This window comes from Poromitra crassiceps (assembly GCF_964638095.1).
Source record: "Poromitra crassiceps genome assembly, chromosome: 2".
Lineage (NCBI taxonomy): Eukaryota > Metazoa > Chordata > Actinopteri > Beryciformes > Melamphaidae > Poromitra > Poromitra crassiceps.
In genome coordinates, this window is record NC_139624.1 from 80,067,518 (window position 1) to 80,090,394 (window position 22,877).

At 42.7% G+C, this 22,877-nt stretch overlaps 1 protein-coding gene and 1 long non-coding RNA gene across 5 annotated transcripts; one reads left to right on the top strand and one right to left on the bottom strand.

Moving 5' to 3' along the window:
* Positions 1–230: 230 nt before the first annotated feature.
* On the bottom strand, positions 231–5,061 carry LOC310789565. 2 transcript variants are annotated; one of them, XR_014553343.1, is made up of 3 exons: positions 5,030–5,061; positions 1,520–1,817; positions 231–1,261 (listed from the first exon to the last, which is right to left on the bottom strand). It is a non-coding gene; the product is annotated as an uncharacterized lncRNA (long non-coding RNA). The 2 variants fall into 2 exon arrangements; XR_014553344.1 differs by having other exon boundaries at positions 231–1,450.
* Positions 4,605–22,667, top strand: LOC310789544 (uncharacterized protein). 3 transcript variants are annotated; one of them, XM_083651180.1, is made up of 5 exons: positions 4,605–4,844; positions 5,887–6,015; positions 7,066–7,152; positions 10,659–10,820; positions 21,487–22,667. In XM_083651180.1, the coding sequence occupies exons 1-5, from the start codon at positions 4,842–4,844 to the stop codon at positions 21,592–21,594; spliced, it is 489 nt and encodes a 162-aa protein (XP_083507306.1). In that variant the 5' UTR covers positions 4,605–4,841; the 3' UTR covers positions 21,595–22,667. The 3 variants fall into 3 exon arrangements, with proteins under 3 accessions (XP_083507306.1, XP_083507305.1, XP_083507307.1); XM_083651179.1 differs by having other exon boundaries at positions 5,933–6,015; XM_083651181.1 differs by having other exon boundaries at positions 5,933–6,015; positions 10,701–10,820.
* Positions 22,668–22,877: the final 210 nt, after the last annotated feature.

Consider the following 22,877-nt stretch of genomic DNA (forward strand, 5'->3'; position numbering starts at 1 on the left):
CAGACAGCCTCCCCTCCAAAGCCCTTCAAAGCCAAGAGCTGAACCCAGAAAAGAGTCTGCTGTGTTATGTGGTGCCGAGACTAACCACTGGCAATTGAAACAGGAAGACATAAGAAATCGGGCGTCTGGGGACCCAGGTTCAATTCCCGGCAGCGGTACTGTCACCTAGGGGCAACTTAGGCCCCAAACACACAACTCCTCAAATGTCACAACACAACACAGGATAAGGTTTTACAAAAAATACTTTATTTAAATATGTAATAATGCTAAAATGGTGGGCTGGGGGAAAAGGGAATCCTCTGGGCCCTGGGGAAACTATGACCCAATCTAAGCAGTGGTAGGGGGCAAGATGACTGGACCACACAGCAGTTTAGCAAACTAGAGAAAAAGTGTCCCAATTCCACACAGCGGCACACAAACCGCTATTCGCACAGCACCCAGGTTACCCACCCCTTTCAATAGGGCACACAGAGGAAGCTACTAAGAATGTTTCCACTGCAAAGCCAAGAGGGCTGATTTAAGGCACTGCAAAACAATAAAGTCAACCCCTGCCCCTCCCTTTATAGACCGTTTTAACTTGACAACAAAAACATTCTAAATTGAACCCCCGCTCACTTCCTGTTGCAGTGTTTGTTATGGACATAAAAGAAAAAAAAACATTCAAGTGCAGGACTGACCATTCCGTGAAAACCCGTCTATAGTAGGCCACAGCAGGCCAGGTGTCCCAGGTGTAACAGTAATTTCCCCCCGCCCAATCCACCCACACACCAATATAAAAGCCTATTTCTATATTAAGGAGGAAAATAAAGTTAAAGTAAATAGTCCGTTAAGTCTCGGTCGCGTGGCAAAAAAATAAGCAATGTCCCGTACCCCTGATTTGGGCTGTCCCGTCTGGTCTGAGCGTGCAGCCGCGTGTGTGCGCCTCCGTTTCTTCTCCCCCCCCCCCCCCCCCCCGTCCGTCCTCTGGGGGGGGGGGGGGGGGGGGGGGGGGGTCAGGCTGTACGTGTGGGGGGCTATGGCGGAGTGGCGGGCACTCGGGCAGCCCCTCGGCTGTGCGTCCTGCACTGTGCGTCCTGCGCCGTGCGTATGGTTACGTTGGAGTGCCGTCTGGAGGAGTGGGATGGCGTCCAGAGAGAAGGGGCGATGGCGTGGGGTGAAGCGGCGTCTGGAAAGGCGGTGCTGACGTTGATAGGGGACGGCAGTAGCAGCGTTGGGATGATCGAGACCACAGGGCTCCGTGAGGACGGCTCGGCAGCGCAGGCTGGAGAGGAAAGAGCAGGTGAGTCAGTCAGCTGGCCAGGCTAACGGATTACTCACGAGGTCCGTCTGCCTCTCATGTGGTCCCGTGTGCGTCTGCCTGCTCCTCAGCTCTGTGTGTGTCAACGTGCCATGATCCACCCGGCTGCAGCCAATTATTCCCCTCTCCAGGTCGCCTCCAGGTGCCACTCATCTGTTGATTAGAGGGGGGGAAGCAGAGGCGGCCAGAATACAAGGGGGAAACACAGGTGACAGTACTTACGGCTTGCTCAGACGTTCCTACAGACACAATTGGCCGTGTCTGCGGGTGGGATAGCTGGTGGGGTATGAGTCCTGGTGGTTGCTGCACTAGCGCCTCCTCTGGTCAGTCAGGGCACCTGTGCAGGGGGGAGAGGAACTGTTGGGGAATAAGCAAGATCACGCTATTCCCCAACAGTTGCTCTACGTCCTGCTGGTGAAACTCATCGCTGTCAGGTGAAAAGGAGTGGCTGGCGACTGCACGTGTAGGGGCGAAGGGGGCGGGCAACGACCAGGACAGCAGGGGGGATTGGCCCAGTAGCCTACAATTTGGGAGAAAATGGGAGAAAAATCTGAAAAAAGGGAAGACATCATGGCAACCAAAAGAAAACAGAACATGGTCACTCAATAGGTGTGGTCGAGACCGGTGGCAAAAATTTGCCGGGGGCCCCTCCAACCAGCATTCATCATCACCATTATTTTATAAATAACCTGACACCAACTAAAAATACATTACGCTACATATTACAATTAGAATTCCTCAAGTTCCTAGGACATAATTCATTAGTCTATTCATAGCTTTCATAGATGGTGCAATTTTTTTTTTCCACGAGCCAAATGGCTAGTGAATGTTCAAATGTTAGATTACCATTGTTTTTGGCTGGTGGTGAGTGAAGCAAATCTACCAGCCACTTGCATATTTATATTTTATCAGCATCTGGCTAGTGACTGGTGCTAATATTGTGTGCCCTGATTTCCTAGCATTCATAGCTTAACTGATAGCTTAGCTATAGCCAGGTAAAAAAAGAAGAAGATAATAATGATAATAATAATAATAATAATAATAATAACTTGATGCCATTGCTAGCTGAAGTTATTCATGTATCTCCCCATGGCTAAACTAAAATAGCAGCATTCAGTTATCTGCTTAATCAATATCTGCTTCAATGTCTTGCTTTTTCCCCACATCCTCTTTGTTTCTGTTTCATTTTGACTTCCAGATGATTCTAGTAACTTATTCATTTCCTTCCTCCACAATATGTGGATCATGCAAGTTTGATGGGAATGATTCTCCTACATTCTCTTGAATTTAAAGCCCCATTCAGCAACTTTTACAAGTTTTGCTATTGGAGACGGAGATGCACTTCCTCCTAAAATGTGAAAAATTCAAACCGCCCATAGAGAGAAAAGTTATTTCACAAACTCAGCTCCTAAATTCCCAACTTCAAAGGGCTGCATGACAAGTCTAGACTTGGTAGCCTAGGAATTGTCCTGGGAGAAGGAAACAGTAAATCTGACAGCACAATTATGTGTTAACCTGCAACAACCTGAGGAACAGTGTAACCACATGCGCACTGCATTTATATAATGCTTTTGTCCACAGTGCTTTACAATATGCCTACATTCACCCATTCACACACCGATGGCAGCAAGCTACCACGTATAGGGTGCTGGCGCAACCATCGGGAGCGATTTGGGGTTCAGTATCTTGCCCAAGGAGGACACGTTTTTTATTATTATTATTTTCTGCCCTCCCCAATTGTACTTGGCCAATTTCCCCCTGCTCCCCCGGTTGCTGCTCCACCCCCTCTGCTGACCTGGGGAGAGTTATAGACTAGCACCATGCTTCCTCCAACACGAGCAGTTGTCAGCCGCTTCTTTTCACCTGACAGCGGGAGCTTCACCGGCAGGACGTAGCACGTGGGAGGATCACGCTATTCCCACCAGTTCCCTTCCGCCCCGAACAGGCACCCCGACTGACCAAATGAGGCGCTAGTGCAGTGACCAGGACACTTACCCTTACTCCAGCTTCCCACCCGCAGACACAGCCAATCGTGCCCGACCAAGTCGGAGGTAACACGGGGTGCGAACCTGCAACCTCAAGGAGGACACTTTGACATGTGCCTGGAGGTGCCGGGGATCAAACCACCGACCTCTTTTATCCAAGGTGATTAGTGGGCAACCCGCTCTACCTCCTGAGCTACAGCCCCTCCCCCTCACCCCAAAAAAAGATCCATACGCCTGGTGCCAAGCTGGATTTTAACAGGTGACCTTATTGTTACAGAACATGTGTTTAGACCACTAAGAACAACAGATGGGTAGATATTTGAGGGCATTGTTGCTCAGCACTGTTGCCTCATAGAAAGTAAGGTCCTGGGTTCAAACCCCCATCCCCTAGGTCAGGGGTGTCCAAACCTTTTTGAATGGGGGCCAGATTAGATCATGTGAACATACCGGGGGGGGGGGGCAGCTGCTTCTCGCATATGGGTTATTTAAAAAACTTCAAAGGATTTTGTTTACTGTCTGAAAACATAGTTGGTTGTTCCTACTTGGTGCTTGTCTACAAACAAATTGTATAATAGTGCAGCTGCTGTTATTTTGAGAGACAAGCCGTGGGCCGTTTAAAATTGGTCCAACGCCACTTTTTTGTGGAGTGGATCTGTTTGGATGCGTATCCTCCCACTGTCAAAGACGTGTGCAATGTTAAGAGATGAATAGCCTAATAGTCTCGCTTGCCAGACTCTCTGCCTACAGTGGCAGGGAGGGAAGTCTGGAAAACAACTGGAGGTGGTTGCTGTAGGCAGGCATGTCCAAAGTCTGGGGGGCAGTTGCGGCCTGCGGAGCGGTTTTAGGTGGCCCTTGCCTTGTCTCTCAAAATATACTAGGATATGTGGCCATCAACACAGTAATTAATCAAGTTAATCAAGCAAGTTCAATTCCCTTTTTTTTCGTTCGATGACAGCACACCGTTTGTAGACAAGCATCAATTAAGTAGGAACAAGTTAACAACACAGAACTAATGTTTTCAGATGGTAAACAAAATCCTTGGAATACAATTGTATGTGATTTTTATTTGTATAACCCATATGATGCGAGAAGCAGCTGGCCCCCCCGGTAGCCTATAACCTGGCCCCCATTCAAAAAAGTTTGGACACCCCTGCTAATAAGTGCGACTGCCCACTGCTCCTACTGTAGGTTCTTCTATTAGTCTACCATCACAACACAGCCTGGTATCAGCACTTGATGAGACGCTGCTTTTTTTCTGACATGCTGCTTTTTGCATTCGTCCTGTGACAGCAGTCCTGTGACAGCAGTCCAGTAAAGCGAAACTCGTGTCGTGAGGACGGAAGTGGTAGAGACTATTTGAGGACGTGGGACGGGACAAGGCTGGGATCCCTGCTGCGCGCAAAACCTACATGGACCGGGGACAGCGAGAGGACGGCAACATCTGTTCAAGGCACAATCCAAGTAGATAAAACCAAATAAATTATGCAATTGAGCAGCTATGAAAACTGAGTGTGACTATCCAGCTTCAACTCGCAGTGAATATGAATCCAGAATGATCAATGGTAAGTAGCCTAATTGTACGTGACACTGTATTACCGCCATTAAGATTAAATCAAATAATCGAGAGCCTAATTGAAAGGAAGACGGCTACTGCAGTGTTAGTGAAAAAGGTGGAAAAGCATAGATTCAGATGCGTGGCCTGAACTATACAGCTACCATGTAAATCAGCGTAGCCTACTCTACTTACCAGATCGAGCGCATCCGTCTCCTTCTGCGCACACTGACTGAATGAATGGTTGCAGTTCATTATGTTCGTCCAAGGGGGAAATCCCGATGTTATAATTTCCCAACTGCCAACTGTCAGAAGGAAAGTGAAATCCTTTTGGGATTTAGGGTTACTGTTTGTCTTCCGTTGGCTACTGGAAATGGAAGTAGCGCTTTACTGCAAGTTGCAGTTCAGTGTCTGGTATTGCAAGTGCAGGAAAAGGTAGGCTAATATATTCATAATAAGTTCTTATAGGGTTTTGTACAGTAGGCTATATGTCTGTGGAACTCAGGACTGTAGGCTACTCGAGTAGGCATAGCCTACTTTACTTCATGGTGTATGCATTTCCCATAGGAGGATGCTGTGATCTTTATTAAGATTGCCTATAGTTTCGCACCCTTTCGATAAGATTATTGACATGATGACATCATGTCAACGTGTAATCTTATGTATTACCGCATTGCATAGGCTGTTAAAAAAATGCCAAGGAATGCGTCAGAAACTAACTGCTGCTGCCATCTAAATAATTCACTTTGAATCAAGTAGGCTTGGTAGGCCTAATATGATCACACTTAACAGACTACATAGCCTATTGCTGCATCATCATCGAGTTGCTAATAATGCATACTAGTTATTTTCTGTTAGTTTATAACTTAACATGCACAATTGGTCTTTGTGTGATAGGTAAAGGAAACTGACCTCTGTCTCCCTGTCTCCTTTTGTCTCTCACACTGACATGACCCCCCCCCCCCGACCAAAACACACACACACACACACACACACACACACACACACACACACACACACACACACACACACACACACACACACACACACAGCCTCTTCTTTGCATCACTCTCCTTGCACTTGTGCTTCTGCCTCTAGCTCTCTCCTGTGACAGCAGCAGTTCTCACAGCAGCATCGTGGAGGACTATACGTACCTCGTGTCGGGTCACATTCAACGTGCTGTAAGTAAGGCATGATGAGGTGAATAGTAGGCATACTTTTTGTAGGCTACCAGTTGTGTAAACATGTGCAGTGGGAATGTTACACTAATCAGCAAGCAGCAAGCACCACAGCGAAGCAATGAAGGCGGAATGCTCAGTCCTACCAACTTCAGCGGAGATTCCACTGACATGGGAGTGAATTAATAATGACTGAATTTTTATTTCATTTACATTTTTAATTAATAATCTCCACTGCATCTCAACTGCCCGGTCACAGCTGAAACACACTCTCTTTTGGTGTCACAAAGGTAGCCAGTGGTCTTAACCAGTGGTCAGTACTATACACTCAAAGCCGTCCAACATATCCTCAATGGTACACAAAGTATATTAACATTTAGGCCATTGCCTATTTGGGTGAAATAACTCTTAGCATTTGTTACAACCTAATTGGAGTGCCAGGTGGTTTTCGATATTGACTTTCAAATAGTGGCCAGTGATCTTACTCCTTGTATTGTCCTGTACTGAAAACCCCACGTACCGGGTACAACAGTCGGTTAAAGCGAAAAATAATAATAATTTATTTGTGAATACAGTGTGACTCCAGTCTGGACAAGTCACAGGAATTGTGTTTATGGACATCCTGACACACACACACACACACACACACACACACACACACACACACACACACACACACACACACACACACACACACACACACACACACACACACACACACACACACACACACACACACAACAACAAAAGCGTCCCAGGAAAGAGTGGAACCCAGGACCTTCTGCTGCAGTGCTACCACTGCACCACCATGCCACCCTCTTTGAACGTTTTGAAAATTATCTTTGCAAGTAAAATAAAACAACAGTGTTTCCATCCCATCCTGTAGAGTAACCCCCCCAATGTATTAAACATACTTTATATTAATGTCATTAACAAAGCTTAGACTAGGAAACAGCTGCCCCTTGAAGATCTGATTATCCATGATTAACTAGTACCTTCTTTGAAATCTTGAATTGTATCAGTGATATGTGTACCACTGTCTTTATCCTCTAGAATAAAGCTATCACAACGATGCTGCTAAACCATAACTGCAGAAACAACACATTGAAACACATGCAACAGTGCACATCACAAAACAAGGTGAGTAATGAGTATTCTGTAGCTCTCAGCTGACATGCAGGCTGGCTCTGCATGTTGCTTTCCTGCATTACCTGCGGGTAGGAAGCAACATAATAAGCATTATAAAATGGCTCTCTCAAATCAAGCAATCTGATTGGTTCACAGCCATGGTATAAATACCGTATACCACTCTCATAACCCATGGCCATTGATTATTATTTGAAGAGCCATGACGCATGATGGCACAACTCTCTTACTAAAAGGCTTTGGTTACCTCAAATGACAATGTAGAAAAAACAAAATGGCGGAGACAGCTGTCAGATCCTTGTGAATCGATCTTCGCTTATAACTTTACTAATACTTCGCAGAAAATTATGTTTTGTACAAGCTAATGTCTTCTTTGCAAAAAAAAGGCTGTTAACCCCGCATTTCTAAATAAGACGTAACGTTAGTTGGTGTCGGGCTTTGCAGAAAGCTCTCAGCTTCTCAGCAAGCGCCAAGATTGGCCAATGTCAACTTCAGTCTCCAGAACGATCCAATCAAATCACCCACACGTCTATCTTCTTGCTAGAGGTCCCGCCTTACAGTAGTGTTTCAACTGACTCTATCAGAATGCCATGCCAGTCGGACTTATAGTATTATTATTATTATTATATTATCATACTTGGAAACCGTTTTATAAAAGCAATATAGCACTCGAGCTGCGTGTGTTGTGGCATATATCCCGCTGCTCAGCAGTTATCCCACGAGGCCGCAACAGCTGATCAGCGGGATATATATGCCACAACACACTGGCTCTCATGCTATATTGCTTAAATATACACGCACACACACACACACACACACACACACACACACACACACACACACACATACACACACACACACACACACACACACACACACATATATATATATATATATGTGTGTGTGTGTATGTGTGTGTGTGTGTGTGTGTGTGTATGTATATATATACATATATATTATGTATATATATATGTGTGTGTGTGTGTGTGTGTGTGTGTGTGTGTGTGTGTGTGTGTGTGTGTGTGCGTGTATATTTAAGCAATATAGCTATATATATATATATATATAGAAGAAAGTACTGTAGTGCCCTGTGCACAGCTGTGCTGCTAGTCCCGGGTGCAGCTGGAGCAGGAACAGCAGAAATAGCAGAAATAGCAGTAGTGAGGAAATCCAGCGCATAGATAGTTGCATAGATATGGCGAACAACGCGTTTCGCTGTTGCTTCATCAGGTTCGCTTATGCCTGGTGATGATGACATGTATAGACAGCGCTGTTTGTTATATGTACAGGCAAACATGTTGGTAAGGAATTCCACTCATGTTCTGATGATGTAAAGATGACTGGTGCACCCCTATTTATACTGCCCCCTTGGGTGAAGTCTAAAAAAGCGAGCCTTCACAAACTTCAGGTTGCTTGATTGTACGAGGATATTGTTGGAAAAACCCAGGTGGAGTAGTACTAGTGACCTGTTTTGTAAGCAGGGGCGTAGCCAGGGATTTCGGGCCCCATGAAAGGATATCACATCAGGCCCACGGACAATTTTGGCCATTTGAAGCCCAATTTAGAGGAATATATAATTTTAAATCAGAGAGTTCCCCAAACTTTTGAGTAGCCAGTCATTGAAAAAGTAGCCGGATCATGTTCGCGGCGTTTGTTCCAGTGGTCCTTTTCCCAATTAATAAACAAACCTCAAATATGTATCGATGAGTGTGACAATTGAAATAATACAAATAAACATTCTTATAAAGGCCCAATGCTCAATTTAATTATAAATAAAACAATATCCATATTGCAAAACACAAACAGGCAATGTATATTTTTAAGAACAAAGAAAATACTAATAACTGTATGTTTCCCACAGGATTTGGAGAGATTGTGGTGGGTAGACCTTGCTTGGACCCTCTTGGGGGGTTCGGGGGGCCAAATTTAATATTGGGGGGTAAGAAGAATTTGTACATTTTAAACTTAAATGCCTGAATCTGGTTCACTTTGAGAACCAATTTAAGAGGCTAGATCAGGGGTGGGCAATTATTTTTCATGGGGGGCCACATGAGAAACCCAGATTGTTGCCGGGGACCAAACAAATATTGTCATGCGGTAACCCAGCAACTTTGATGATAGAGAGGAGAGCTTTTTTGGCCACCTGCCAATATGGCTGCTAGAAGTTACCAGCCAATTAGAATTTCCACTAGCCAAAATGTCTTTCTTGAAATAAACCAGAATATGAGTGGGTTAATTTAAGCATAAGTATCAGTAAGTGGCCCAGGATTCTCAAAGCCTGTGTTGAGGGTCACACGAACAAAAATGCACTCTTGAAGCTAAATAAATCCAAAACCAACAAGTTAATTATTTACATTTTTTACTTCAATGTAGAACAGTCATTTCTTACACATGAGATTACTTTTAGCCTTTTAGTCATAAAGATTATTGAAAGATATTCCATATTCCAGACTGAAATGTTATAACAGAAGTGGAGTATTGGCCAGAATGACATGAACATTTGGACACTTATTCAGCGGGTATCTTGTATGTTGCGTTCAGGTGCCCCTGTCAGTCAAGGGCCCTTGGAATCATCCACAGTTTTCTATAGGATACTACGGCCCTGTTTGTAATGCAGGAGTCAACACTTTTCAGGTGCTCCTGAGAAATTTGATGTACAAGTTTATTTGTCGATTGAATGTTTCTCAAAATGCCATTATCATGCTGCTGACTAATCCAGGTTTTAGTACTGTGAGATACCAGTCAAATATGTGGAAATTTGGGTATAAGTGACTTTTGTAGTTTTTTACTGTGCTTTTGCGTGTTTTTATGCCTCCGCTGGCGATAGCCAGGCCGGAGGCATTGTGGATTCGGGTTGTCCGTGCGTCCGTCTGTCCGTCCGATGTTCGTTAACGTGATATCTGAAGAACCCCTTGATGGAATTTCATCAAATTTGCCTCAAACATCGACTTGGACTCAAGGATTAATTGATTAGATTTTGGTGGTCAAAGGTCAAAATTCAAGGTCACTGTGACCTCACGAATGCCATTCTCAAGTTCGTTAATGCGATATCTCAGGAACGCCTTGTCGGAATTTCTTCTAATTTGGCTCAAACGTTGACTTGCACGCAAGGATGAACTGATTAGATTTTGGTGATCAAAGGTCAAGGTCACTGTGACCTCTCGAACACGATTTCCAAGCTCGTTAATGCGATATCTCAGGAACGCCTTGATGGAATTTCTTCGAATCTGCCTCAAATGTCCACTTGGACTCAAGGATGAACTGATTAGATTTTGGTGGTAAAAGGTCAAAGTTAAAGATCACTGTGTCCTCACGACCGATAATTTCTTCCTACCGCATGGTAGGAAGAAATGAGCGCAGTCAGTTGAGTGGGAGAGCACGCGCAGCATGCAAGGCAGCGAGGGACGCTAGAAAGGATTGTGAGATATATAGTTAGTTAGTTAGTTATTTGGTCATACCATAAGTTGCAAAGGACTCATAGCCTACGCTGTGTTTTGCAGAACATGGTCCATTCCATCTACAATTTGACCTGCAAATTGCAGGATCTGAATCTGACAACCTTCCTGAGTCTGACCACCAATGAGGTCCTGGCCGTGCTGGGATGTCCAGTGTCCGATAGATGTCCGGTAAAGAACAAGACAACTGCACATCCAATCAGACAGGTGAGAACAGACACATACATTGGTAGACTAACTGCCAGCAGGGTTTTTCTTAGACTGGACATCTCACTATGAGGTGTTACGGACCACACTGTCAGACAGCCACCACTTGCAAGTTGTTAAAATTGAGAAAACTAGGAATCTTGCGTCCTAGGGTGGAGATGATGCGCCATGGCTGCAGTTATGAAAATCACCCACTCCGCGGGCTCCCAAAATCGTGACTGACAAACAGACAGACACCGCCCACCCACCTAGGAGCCATCGTGCAACTGTGTGCCATCTGCTCATCATACTACATCACAGTAGCTCAAGTGACATCACTGATGACATCACAATTGCCCAAGTGACATGACTGATGACATCACAATGCTGCCACAGACACCGCCGCCACAGACACCGCCACCCACCCACTTAGCCAATTTTACCTAAAGAAGATTAGAAATCGAGCATGCGCTCGATTCCTAGGGTGAAGACTCTGGAGCAGTGGCGTAACGAGTCACAACGCTCGGCCACAAAGCAAGATGGTCAAAGTGGGCCCTGCCCTTCACAATGCAAAACAGACCGGCGTGCTATACCTGACAACATCTGGTGTCGGAGCAGCATAACAGATAAAAACATACCCGGTGGCAACACACTTTCTGTACATTTTGTATCCTCTCATAGAATAGTTTTCACTAAGACAGGAGAGGATAGGGTTATTAAGGGTCAACGTACTAAGGACAGGTTGGGATTGCTGTTTCAAGAAGTCCAGACAAATGGCTCCTTAAAATGATACTGTATGTTCAGAAGCAGCGAGATGGGGGAGTGCAGAAGATAAGATTGAAACAAACAGTCGGGGTCATGTTTTTAGGCCTTCACACTCACAGAGCCAATGCTGTCTTCCAGACACCTGGGACATGGGTGTTTCACCCCACCTTCAAAGCATTCCAGAGCACAAAGGCAAAACGCAAGCAAGAAACATGGCGGACCGCAACAAACTTTTTTTTGTTTGGCAAATAGCAAGACAGCTTAACAACGAGCAGAGCACCTTGCATATTTAAATGAAAATGAGGAGCGGCAACAACACACAAGGTAACAGATTATATTATACAATTTTTATTTAGGCACTTCATACTTTGGACTACATACTCCATGGTTGCGGCCATTGTTGTGTGACGTCAGACAACTGATTCCCAGCCTAGTGGGGGTAGATTTTTTTCTCCCAGTTTTCAAGTCAGAGCTCCCACTTTGAGTGCAGTTCTACTGTAATCACACGAACACCGCCCTATTATCTTCCAGGGCGGCTTCCGACAAACACAAACACAATCAATTTCCGACACACACGGACACAATCGACATCCACAATCCTATGACATCATCAGTAATGTCATAGACATTGTGATGTCATCACTGATACTTTCTGCCATCATTTACCACTCATGATGTCACTGTTATGATGTCACAGTGACAGATGATGTCACTGTTGGCATTATGATGTCACAGATGATATTACTGTCATAAAGGTGAGGCTATAAAGTGGTGGGAGTATAAGCCCCAGTTCACACTATACGCCGAAGCAACGCTCAACCTAAGCTCAACCTGAACCCACAAGTTGCATTTAGGCGTCCTTGTTAACACATTCACTGCCAGCCGTTTTTTTTTTACTGTAGGTAGCTTCTGCCAGAGGGTTTTTTTGAGGATTCTGGCTCATCTTTCAAGACCTGAGGATTCTTTTCTGCTAAGATTTTGTGAACACAAAATATCTAAAAAGAACTAATAGAATGTGTGCTTTCTCTGTCTAAAAGAGTTAGTTTGTAGAGTTAGTAGTTATGTAGGCATTAGCACTTGAATACAGCATGGTTTCAGCGTCTGAAAATTTAAGCTGAGATAAATAGCTTTTTGTGAAATTCGATAGAACAGTCACTTTAACCATTCATTTTTGGCATCAGTAAGACGTCAGACATCTAAACAATAGTTTTGAACAGTAATTTCCTCCATAACAGCAGGAAACACCCCTCTCCTTCAAACTCCTCCCTCCGTGTGTGTCTTCTTGGCTGCAGCGGGCGTGTCACAAGCTCGTTTCTGTTGCTGCTGTAACCTCGCGTCACCAGGCTCACTGCTTTGCTGCTGCTCCTGTCTGCTGGCGGCCGCTGGGCAAGTCTGGATGGGCTCGCTCGTTTCTTGCGGTTTCGGTTGAGAGCTTTGATGAAGCTTTTGCGATTCTGGTCTTATTTATGCTGCGTGTTTCAAAGTGTGTTCCACCCGTAATCTATTATGCAAATTTGCAATCCCTCACCGCCAGCAATCAGCGCGAAAGCGAAAGCGTTTTCGCCAATCCATTCTACAGTATGAGAATGGTTTCATCGCGCGTTCCCCTGCAGTTTTGGCTGGCTTTTTCTAGAATGGAGAGCACTGTCGCCACTTAGTGGGTCGGTGGAATGGGTTGTACACGTTCGGTGGCTCCAATAATTTTATAGGAGACGTGGGGGGCGTTGATCCACGTCCCACCGTCAAATTTTTTTTTTTTTTTTTTAAGCCGAGATATCTCGTCATTGGCAGTCAACCGTTGGATTTTGTAAGCCGAGATATCTCGTCAATGGCAGTGAACGTGTTAACTTGTTCACATCACCCACGCGCATGTCACGCTGAAGCCACGCCGAAGCCACACTCACGCCTTGCTCAAGCGATCATTCAGGATTCACTCTTATTTTCCATGCGTGACGCGTGAAGCTTGAAGCTGCCAGGCATGAAGTCAATGGGAGTTGTGGGCGGGTCCAAGGCGTGCCGAGGAGGCGGTGAGAGGAAAAGAGAAGGCTTCTTGTGTGAACGGTTAGGCGTCAGTTCAGCTTGTGCCTGCCTCAAGCTTCAGCTCTACTTATGTCCGGCGTCCTGTGTGAACTAGGGCATTCACAGACTAGTCGACTAGTAAAACCACTAGTCGACACTGTGCTTAGTAGTCGACTAGTCGTTTTAGCAAAAAAAACATTTTTTTTTTTTTAATCTTTAAGAAAGAACATGAGGTATTTACACGACATACATGGACTATCATATCCCATATTCCCCACAAAGAACATCAAAACACAACAAAACAAAACAAGAAAACTGCATAAGATACACAATAATCCAAGAACAAACAAGACTATTGGACAAACAACCAAACAAAAACAATGCATTCAAAGTAAATACATAGATCTTGCCCTGTTGGCAGCTAGGAAATGCATAGCTTTAAATTGGAAAGCATCCAATCCCCCAGCTGTAGTTCACTGGTGGAATGAACTCTCAAGCTACCATACGTTGGATAACATTTACTACAAGAGCAAATTCTTAGACATCCCCAAAATATGGCAACCACATACAGAGTTTGACTTTAAGAACTTTTTACCCCAGTGTCATTAGGCTTATCAGGATAGGAGCTGAATGCATTGTTTTTGTTTGGTTGTTTGTCCAATAGTCTTGTTTGTTCTTGGATTATTGTGTATCTTATGCAGTTTTCTTGTTTTGTTTTGTTGTGTTTTTATGTTCTTTGTGGGGGATATGGGATATGGGATATGATAGTCCATGTATGTTGTGTAAATACCTCATGTTCTTTCTTAAAGATAAAAAAAAAAAAAAAAAAAAAAAAAAACGACTAGTCGACTAGTCGACTACGTTTAGGGACGACTAGTCGACTAGTAAAATTCACTAGTCGTGAATGCCCTAGTGTGAACAAGGGCTAAGTAGGACTGGTACTACACTACTTGACTGTGCCAACAATGCCCAAGTCAAATGTCAGAAATTGGCTCAAGACAGAGAAAGAGCAGCGAACTGCAGAGGAAATTTGAGGAAAGATTGGAACTACAACCAAGCAAGCTCTTCTCCTTTGGGATTGTGGATGATGAGAGTGGGGAGATCAAGATCACAGCTTTCAACAAGGAGGTGGACAAGTGTGTCGCTTTAGTGGATCAAGGCAAGGTGCACTACATCAGTGAGGCCATGCTGAAGCTGGCCAACAAGGAGCACACAACGCTGAAGAACAATTACGAGATGACACTCCATGATAGTTCCATCGTGCCCTGTGGTGACAGCCAGGGCTCTCAAAGTGCAACTTTGTCCCCATCGCCGAGCTGGAGAACAGACAAGGATGCTTTCCCGTATCACCACTGGCAAAGTGGTGACAGCCACCATAGGTCGCGGAACCGCCCGGGCCACACGGGCCCGGGCCCGTGTGACCCGGGCCCGGGCCCGGGTACATTTCAGTTCCCAAAAAAAGTCAGAAGGAGCTGATGCACACGTTCAGTCTCTTAAAGGCAGGTGCGTCGGAGATGCAGTACATATGAGAGAAATAAAGAGGATTCCCGCACACTGTCAATTACTTGCAACAAACTTTAATTAACGTTTCGGTCTATCGACCTTCATTTAACCTGATGAAGGTCGATAGACCGAAACGTTGTTAATTAAAGTTTGTTGCAAGTAATTGACAGTGTGCGGGAATCCTCTTTATTTCTCTCATAGTTCCCCAAATTCTTTTTTTTGGGTTTTTTTTTGGTTGATTTTTTAGATTTTCTTTTTAGAATTAAACCTCATTTACTTATTACACTCGACTGGTTGTTTTTCAGATGTGATGTGAATCTAAAGTGAACTAAACAAGTCAGATCCACTATAAATGTTTTTCAGTAGATGCTGTGATGTAGCCACAAGAAAGGTGCAATATTAATGTTTTTCAGGAGATGGCGATGTTGCTAGCTATAGGTTCTAAACAAGAAATATGGTTCAAATGTTTACAGTAGTTTTCCTTTCTTGCTGCACTACAATGTTACAATGCTGTGAGACGGAGCTAAACACAAAAGATGCATTATTAATGGTTTTTCATGAGATACTCAGTATTTAATACTAATACTAATAATAGAAAAGGAGAACATACTGAACAATGACATCACAACAGTATAATCCTAATGTTAATTTAAAATTAAATATTCTTCTAAATATGGATAAAAGTCCAAAAAACATAACATTTTCTTTGACGCTGCCGAGATTCCATTCCTTACAGCACCCCCTACTTAATAATAGTTCCAGCGCGGCTGCGAAAATGTGGTGGCGCATTGTGTCAAGTGTACTGGCTCGGGGAACGGTCCGGCCCCCGGTCCCTTACAATTTATTTGAATAGCCCTGCTGTAATTTATAGATTCATTATGCTATAACTTATTTGTACTGACACGTATGCTTATATTAACCCAGTGGCACTCATATTCTGCTTTATTTCAAGAAAAACATTTTGGCTAGTTGAAATTAATTGGCTGTAACTTTAAAATCTAGCAGCCATATTGGCTGGTGATAAAAAAAAAAGTTTAATCTCAAACCCTGCAGGGAGAGCAGGTGGTGACATAGGAGTGAGTGAGAAAAGGAGCAAATATATGATTGTTAAGACTGAATACTGACGTCACAACCGTCTAATCCTAATGTTAATTTAAAATTTGATATTCCTATATGAATCTGGCTTCAAACGACCAAAATCTTTATATGATGATAATAATAATAATCAATGATGGTGGTTCACAGACCTGTGTGTGTGTGTGTCATCTCCAGTCTCCACCCCAGAAATCGAGCGTGCAAGGTTTCTAGCCCTTACTAATGATGTAAATAAACATGTCAAATCTTAACATGGTCAATATTCAACAACTATTTTCATGCCAGCAATCATGTTTTAAAAGTGTTTTTTTATTGAAACTTATTAGCTCTCCAAAAGGGGCAGCAAGGTGTCCATGGTAGAACTTTGAATAAACTTTCGATTTCTCAGGGCGAGATCTTGGCATATTCATGAATTGACTAAGATATGGAATGTTGCCAGGCAGATTAAGTGTTGCCTTCAAACAGTGTGTGACTCATGTAACACAACCGGTCTCCTCCCTCCCTGAGAGTATCAAAACACAAGCACATTTGTTTTTTTAATCTAAATTGGTGCCATGCAGAAACGAGCTATTGCAGAAGATGTGCATGTGGAAGGTGAGATGGACTGGAGGTTTGGAAGCAGGAACAAGAAAAGAATGTAGACATTTGGCTGCCTTTTGATTACTCAGGTTGCATTTCCATGTCAAAGTTTGGCAGGTGTATTTGAAACAGACAGTCCATTAAAATTGTATGAAGTCAGAAAGCTGGACCTTTTAATTCAGGCAAAAAAATAATAATAATAATAATAATAATAATAAAATAAATAATAGAGGGCACTCGGTAGAGTACATACATTCGCCATGGCGTGTTACCCCCATTTCCACGCCTCCTTTTGGCCAGTAGGTGTGGAAAGCCACACCTTGACCTATGACCAGCATGACCTATGACCAGCCTTTCTACAAAGTTCTGTGGTTACGTGAATCCGTTCAGAAGTTTAGGCGCCTTTTTGTGATTGGCCACGGCCATTGCCACACCCCTTTTGGCTAGTGGGTGTAGAAAGTCAATCAGTTCATCCTTAGCCCATGAGCAACTTTTCTGCAAAGTTTTGTGGTGTTACGTGAATCCGTGTGGAAGTTAAGCGCCTTTTTGGGATTGGCTACGGTCATTGCCACGCCCCCTTTTGGCTAGTGGGTGTGGAAAGTTAATGAGTTAGTCTTGACCTAACCAACCTTCCTACAAAGTTTGGTGGTGTTATGTGAATCCGTTTGGAAGTTAGGCGCTTTTTTGTGATTGAACATGCCCACTACAGCGCCCCCTGTTGGCCAGTGGGTGCGGAAAGCCAGCTTTAGGCCTGCAAAAACACATGCCAGATGTCTGTTTAAGTATAGTATGGACACGCACGCACACACACACACACACACACACACACACACACACACACACACACACACACACACACACAAAAACACACACACACACACACACACACACACACACACACACACACACACACACACACACACACACACACACACACACACACACACACACACACACACACACACATGAGCAAACTCTACAGGGAAAGATAAAAGACTCCAACAGGGGAGCAATCACTTCTAACCTTTCTGCCAAGTTTTGTGCAAATCCGTTCATAACTTTTTGAGATATCCTGCAGACAGACAAAGAGGGGGAAAAACATAACCTCCAGCCAACTCTGTTGGTCAACTCTGCACGCACGTAACAAAAAAGTAAGATGTAGACTAAATATAAACAAGCTAGAATGTGATTAGCACTTTCCCCAAACTAAACTAAAATCTCACTATACCCATGACATGTATTCTGTTCATCATAGGCTAATTTATTTTGAACATTAGTACACACATCACATCTAATTCATATACCAGGCTCATAGTTAAAGTTTGAGTCATAAGGCAGAGCAAAACAAGGGCCTTGTTAGATCTTAGGTCTCACCACACAGGCACCTACACCACCATACTGTAACATGCTTTGGTGTTGCACTTGCTACAGGTTTGTGTTACTTTTTACAGACAGACCTTGTTCAAACTGGCCATATAGTGTCAGAACAGTATTCGGTGATTACAATTAGGATTCACAGATCGACGAGTGTCTTAGACCAGCCTTGGATTTGGCCCAGTTTCACAGATTTGGAGTAAGCCTAGTTTGAGTGTGCATAATTTGTTATGTACCCATACTGTATGTACCCAATACCATACAACCCTACCCATGTATGTACCCATACTGTATGGCAGTGATGACATATACTGTGTGTACCATCACTCTAGGGCTGAGTATCAAACTTTGATACTTTTTTGGCACCGACCAAATTACGTTGGACATGCTGAGTATCAATTCACGTGCCAAATTTCAATGCCAAATTTTTGTATACGAGCATGAGATTACCCTTGCAGCTTGTCAATGACGAGTGCCAGTGATCGTGTTCAATGTTCACCTCCTAGAATCTAGAAGATCTTGGGAAAGATATTGCATGCTTCCTCAGAGACAAACACAACAGTGTCCTCACGCTATGCCCTGGTGGTGACAGACTGTGACAGGTTGGAGGTTGTAGGGATGGGTTTGGCAGAGGAGAGGGAGGGAGGGAGGGAGGGAGGGGGTTTATTTGGTGTGGTGTGTAAAATAAATTATGTTCTAAATAAATAACAATGTTGAAATTTTGAAATTTTGACTTTTTTTTTTTTTTTACAACTGAAATTAAAAATTGTATTATTACAAAGAGAGTAAAGTATCGAAAAATTTATGTTCAGGAGTCAAGGTATCTGTACCGGTATCAAAGATTTTTGAACGATACCCAGCCCTACATCACATACCTTTTAATCTAGGGATATGTCTAATCCATGTATGTAAAATCTACCCAAATGACATACATACATGTATGAATGTATATTTAACACTGTATTATCCTCCTTTTATTATTATTATTATATCAAGGTTCAAGGTTCAAGGATATTTATTGTCATTCCAAAACATGAAACATGGAAGGGAACGAAATATGAACTCAAGGTCCTGGTGAATAGATCAACTAGGATATCATAAATCATAAAATGTCATAAAAACAACTGAGTACTAAGAAAGGAAAACAATATAAAAACATATAAATTAGAGACATCATAAAAACAACATACCGTAAATTCCGGACTATAAGCCGCACCTTTTTTCCCGTTTTTTGGGCTTTTTTGGCCCCTGCGGCTTATATAACGGTGCGGCTTATCTATGGATTTTTTCCAAAAAAAAAAAAAAAAAATCTCTCTTTTTTAGCACTCTTTCTAACTATAAATCCACTTCTGTTTTAATTTCCTCTCTTTCCCTCTTTTCACCACACTGTATGACACTGTATGACACTGTGTGCACTGTAAAAAAGAAACACAGGTGGTGTTGTGTTATGTTGTTTTGTTGAAATGTTAATAAATGGGAGCTTCCTCAAACAGCCATCTCTTTCCCGACAATCCCCTCTGTGCATGAACCCTTACATATGGTAATTAAACATTAAAACACAAAAAAAAAAAAAAAAAAAAAAAACATTAAAACACCCGCGGCTTATAGTCCGGTGTGGCTTATATATGTAAAAAACAGTCAACTTTGCAGGTGCGGCTTATACACCGGTGCGGCTTATAGTCCGGAATTTACGGTAATACCTGATGTAAGAGCAAGGAAAACAATTTAAGGTGCATGTGTTCAACAGGGAGCCACTTAAAGTTCATTTTGTTTCGCTCACAGCTGGCGGCATTAAAGTGCGAGGAGTGTGGCAGCAGTTCATTTCAGGAGCAGCAGATTTTAAATATATACATATATAGATATAATACATACTATGTACTATATATAAAAAATAATATATATGTATATAATTAGATACTTAAAAAAAATAAGGTTATATAAAAGGGAGCAGGTGGGAAATGTTTGTTGTTTCAATTTTTGTCCCACTGATGATGTCATAATCAGTGACATCATTATTGAAATTATCTTATGACATCACTGATGATGTCATAGGCACTAATGATGTCATAGGTATGTCATAGGTGACATAATCAGTGATGGCATAGGCATTGTGACATCATCAGCGACAGGATGTCATCAGTGATGCGAAGTTGTGCAATTGGCTCAACAGTCATGTGACATTTCTTGCCCCAGAAGTGAATTCCCCATTCATTTCCTCTAGACTTTTGAAAAATCCTTATATAGTTTAGTTTAGTTTAGTTTAGTTTATTAGGATCCCCATTAGCCATTACACAAGGAAACAGCTACTCTTCCTGGGGTCCACAGTCAAAACAAACAATACAGATACAATACAAATATGCAAAGTAAAAGACAAAACACATTTTAAAATCATAAATTTAAGACAAACAAGAGAAAACAAACAAAAACTCACTCAACCTGGTTCTACAGCATATGTCCATCCAAATAACCATGTAACCTCCATCACAATCTTCCTAAAATACTATACAGTATATACAGGCATATAATACTATAATATAATACATCTACCTATAGCCTAACTAATACATTACTATCCGTTTATCAATCATTATCTATCATCTGTCCACCCATAGTACATCCTTATGTTATATAACGTCTAACTATATTACTACATTAATTACTATCGAGTTACTAGTTAGTTACTAACGAGTTTTAAGGCTTGAACCAAGCCAACCAGTCTTCCAGAGAATCGTGAGTGACCATAAAACATTTCAGTTTCAGCAAAAACAAAAAATTAATGCAGGGAAAAAAAGATTGAAAATTTGATTTTTCTTTTTTGCTTTTCTTTTTTGTTTTTGCTGAAAGTGAAACGTAGAAGTGAAACGGTAGATGCAGGTAGACGGCATCTACCTACTTATTTTTCAGACGGCTTTGCCTCTACTCACTTCTAAATCTCCTCTGATGCGCATAAAGGCGTAAATTACAGTCTACCCACGCACTTCTCCAGGGACCACTACACCGCTGTCACTCACGATTCTCTGGAAGACTGGTTGGCTTGGTTCAAGCCTTAATACTTGTTATATAAGGATTTTTCAAAATGTCTATGGAGAAAATGAATTGGGAATTCACTTCTGGGGCAAGAAACGTTACATGACTGTTGAGCGCTATAGTGTGCTGCGCATGCCAATAGAGCAGGCGAGGCCACACAGCAACCGAACTGCGTGTGGCGAGCGAGCCTAGGGTTTCGGCCCCTTGATACTCTAGTATAAATACAATGTTCCTTGTCTGATTATACCAATTGACAGAAATCTTAGGCCTAAAGCACAGTAGGCTCCATATTAACCATCTTTGTCTGTTGACTTCCATTCACTAGAGGAGACATCTAAAGAGCAAGGAGAAGAAGAAGCTGTGCAGAGCCCGGGCGATCCTGACTAGACTGACTACATGCTTCGAGATGTTGAGTTCAGATGATAAGTCTTAAACTGACCTGGCAAACTGAGACAAAACTAGTGAAAACTGTGAAGCCACAGAGAGAAAAAGAAAACTTTCTGAAGCAAGTCCTGCTAAACCATCATTGGATTACACAAGAGGAAGTCTCCACTTTGTTTAAGCTCCCCTGTGAAGTAGCAGTTTCTCCCTCCTGCAGCTGTTTTGGATGGTGTATGTCCACTCACTCTTCTGAAACCAGACATTAAGCCAACTGGAGAAAACTAAGTTCAAGTCCCTCCAACACATCGGGTTCAATGTGGTCAGGGCCTACATTATACCAGCTCTGATCATGCTGAATGCACAAGAATGTCTTATGGACTCCATGAAAGCAGCAGAACATCCAAAGACTCTCTGAGACTGATGAACATGGTGCATTAAAGTCTATTAGAGCTGATATGTGCAGCTGAAAGGGATATTTTTTTAGCCATTGGATGTTGAGGGATATGCTGTGACTATTGCGTGCACTTGGCATTGACTGCACAAGTATGACCAGGGATTATGAAGGTGCTCAAAGGCAGTTTTGATTTCACTTTGGATAAGAATAACAAATAACTAGTCTTGGCACATCTAACTGCTCTTCCTTTTGTTCGGGACGTTGTTTTAGACACTCATACAGTACATTGTGTTAACAGTAAAGTATGATTGAGTATGATTGACATTTTAAGAGTACATTCCATCACAGACGACTGATTTCTGTCTGCTCCGTGATACATCTAAAAGATGCTTCCTCATCGCTTTCATTTGGAGCTTTGATTAATGGTTCCTGTGTATTTTTTGATAGCCTTATCAGAGATATAGTGTCCGTGTATAAAGTATACTTGATATACGGTAGCTTGGTGAGCTTAAGTGCTCAACTGCCACATTTGTTACCTTACGTCACTTTTTAAGCATGCCATTTGTTGGTTTACATAAACAAAAAAGGGATAATGGTTGCTGCCTTCACCCCCAGTTTTAGCTATCATAATTAATCTAAGCCATTTTCTGTTTTCTCCAGGGACTATGCAAAACACAGCTGTGTCGATTTCTTTATGTAAAATGGATGTTTTCTCAGCATAGTATCATATATTGTTACTCATACTAAACTAATGTATAACCCATGATACATAAATGCCAAATATATTTATATATAAAACCAAGTAAAGGCTTCTGTGCAAGTGTGAAATGCATTGTATTTAATTATTTCCCTATTTACGTAATAACAGTGTAGATTGACTCGCTCGCACAGACACTCACAATTGCATCGCAGCGCTCTTCATAGAAGTTTATTGAGGGTGG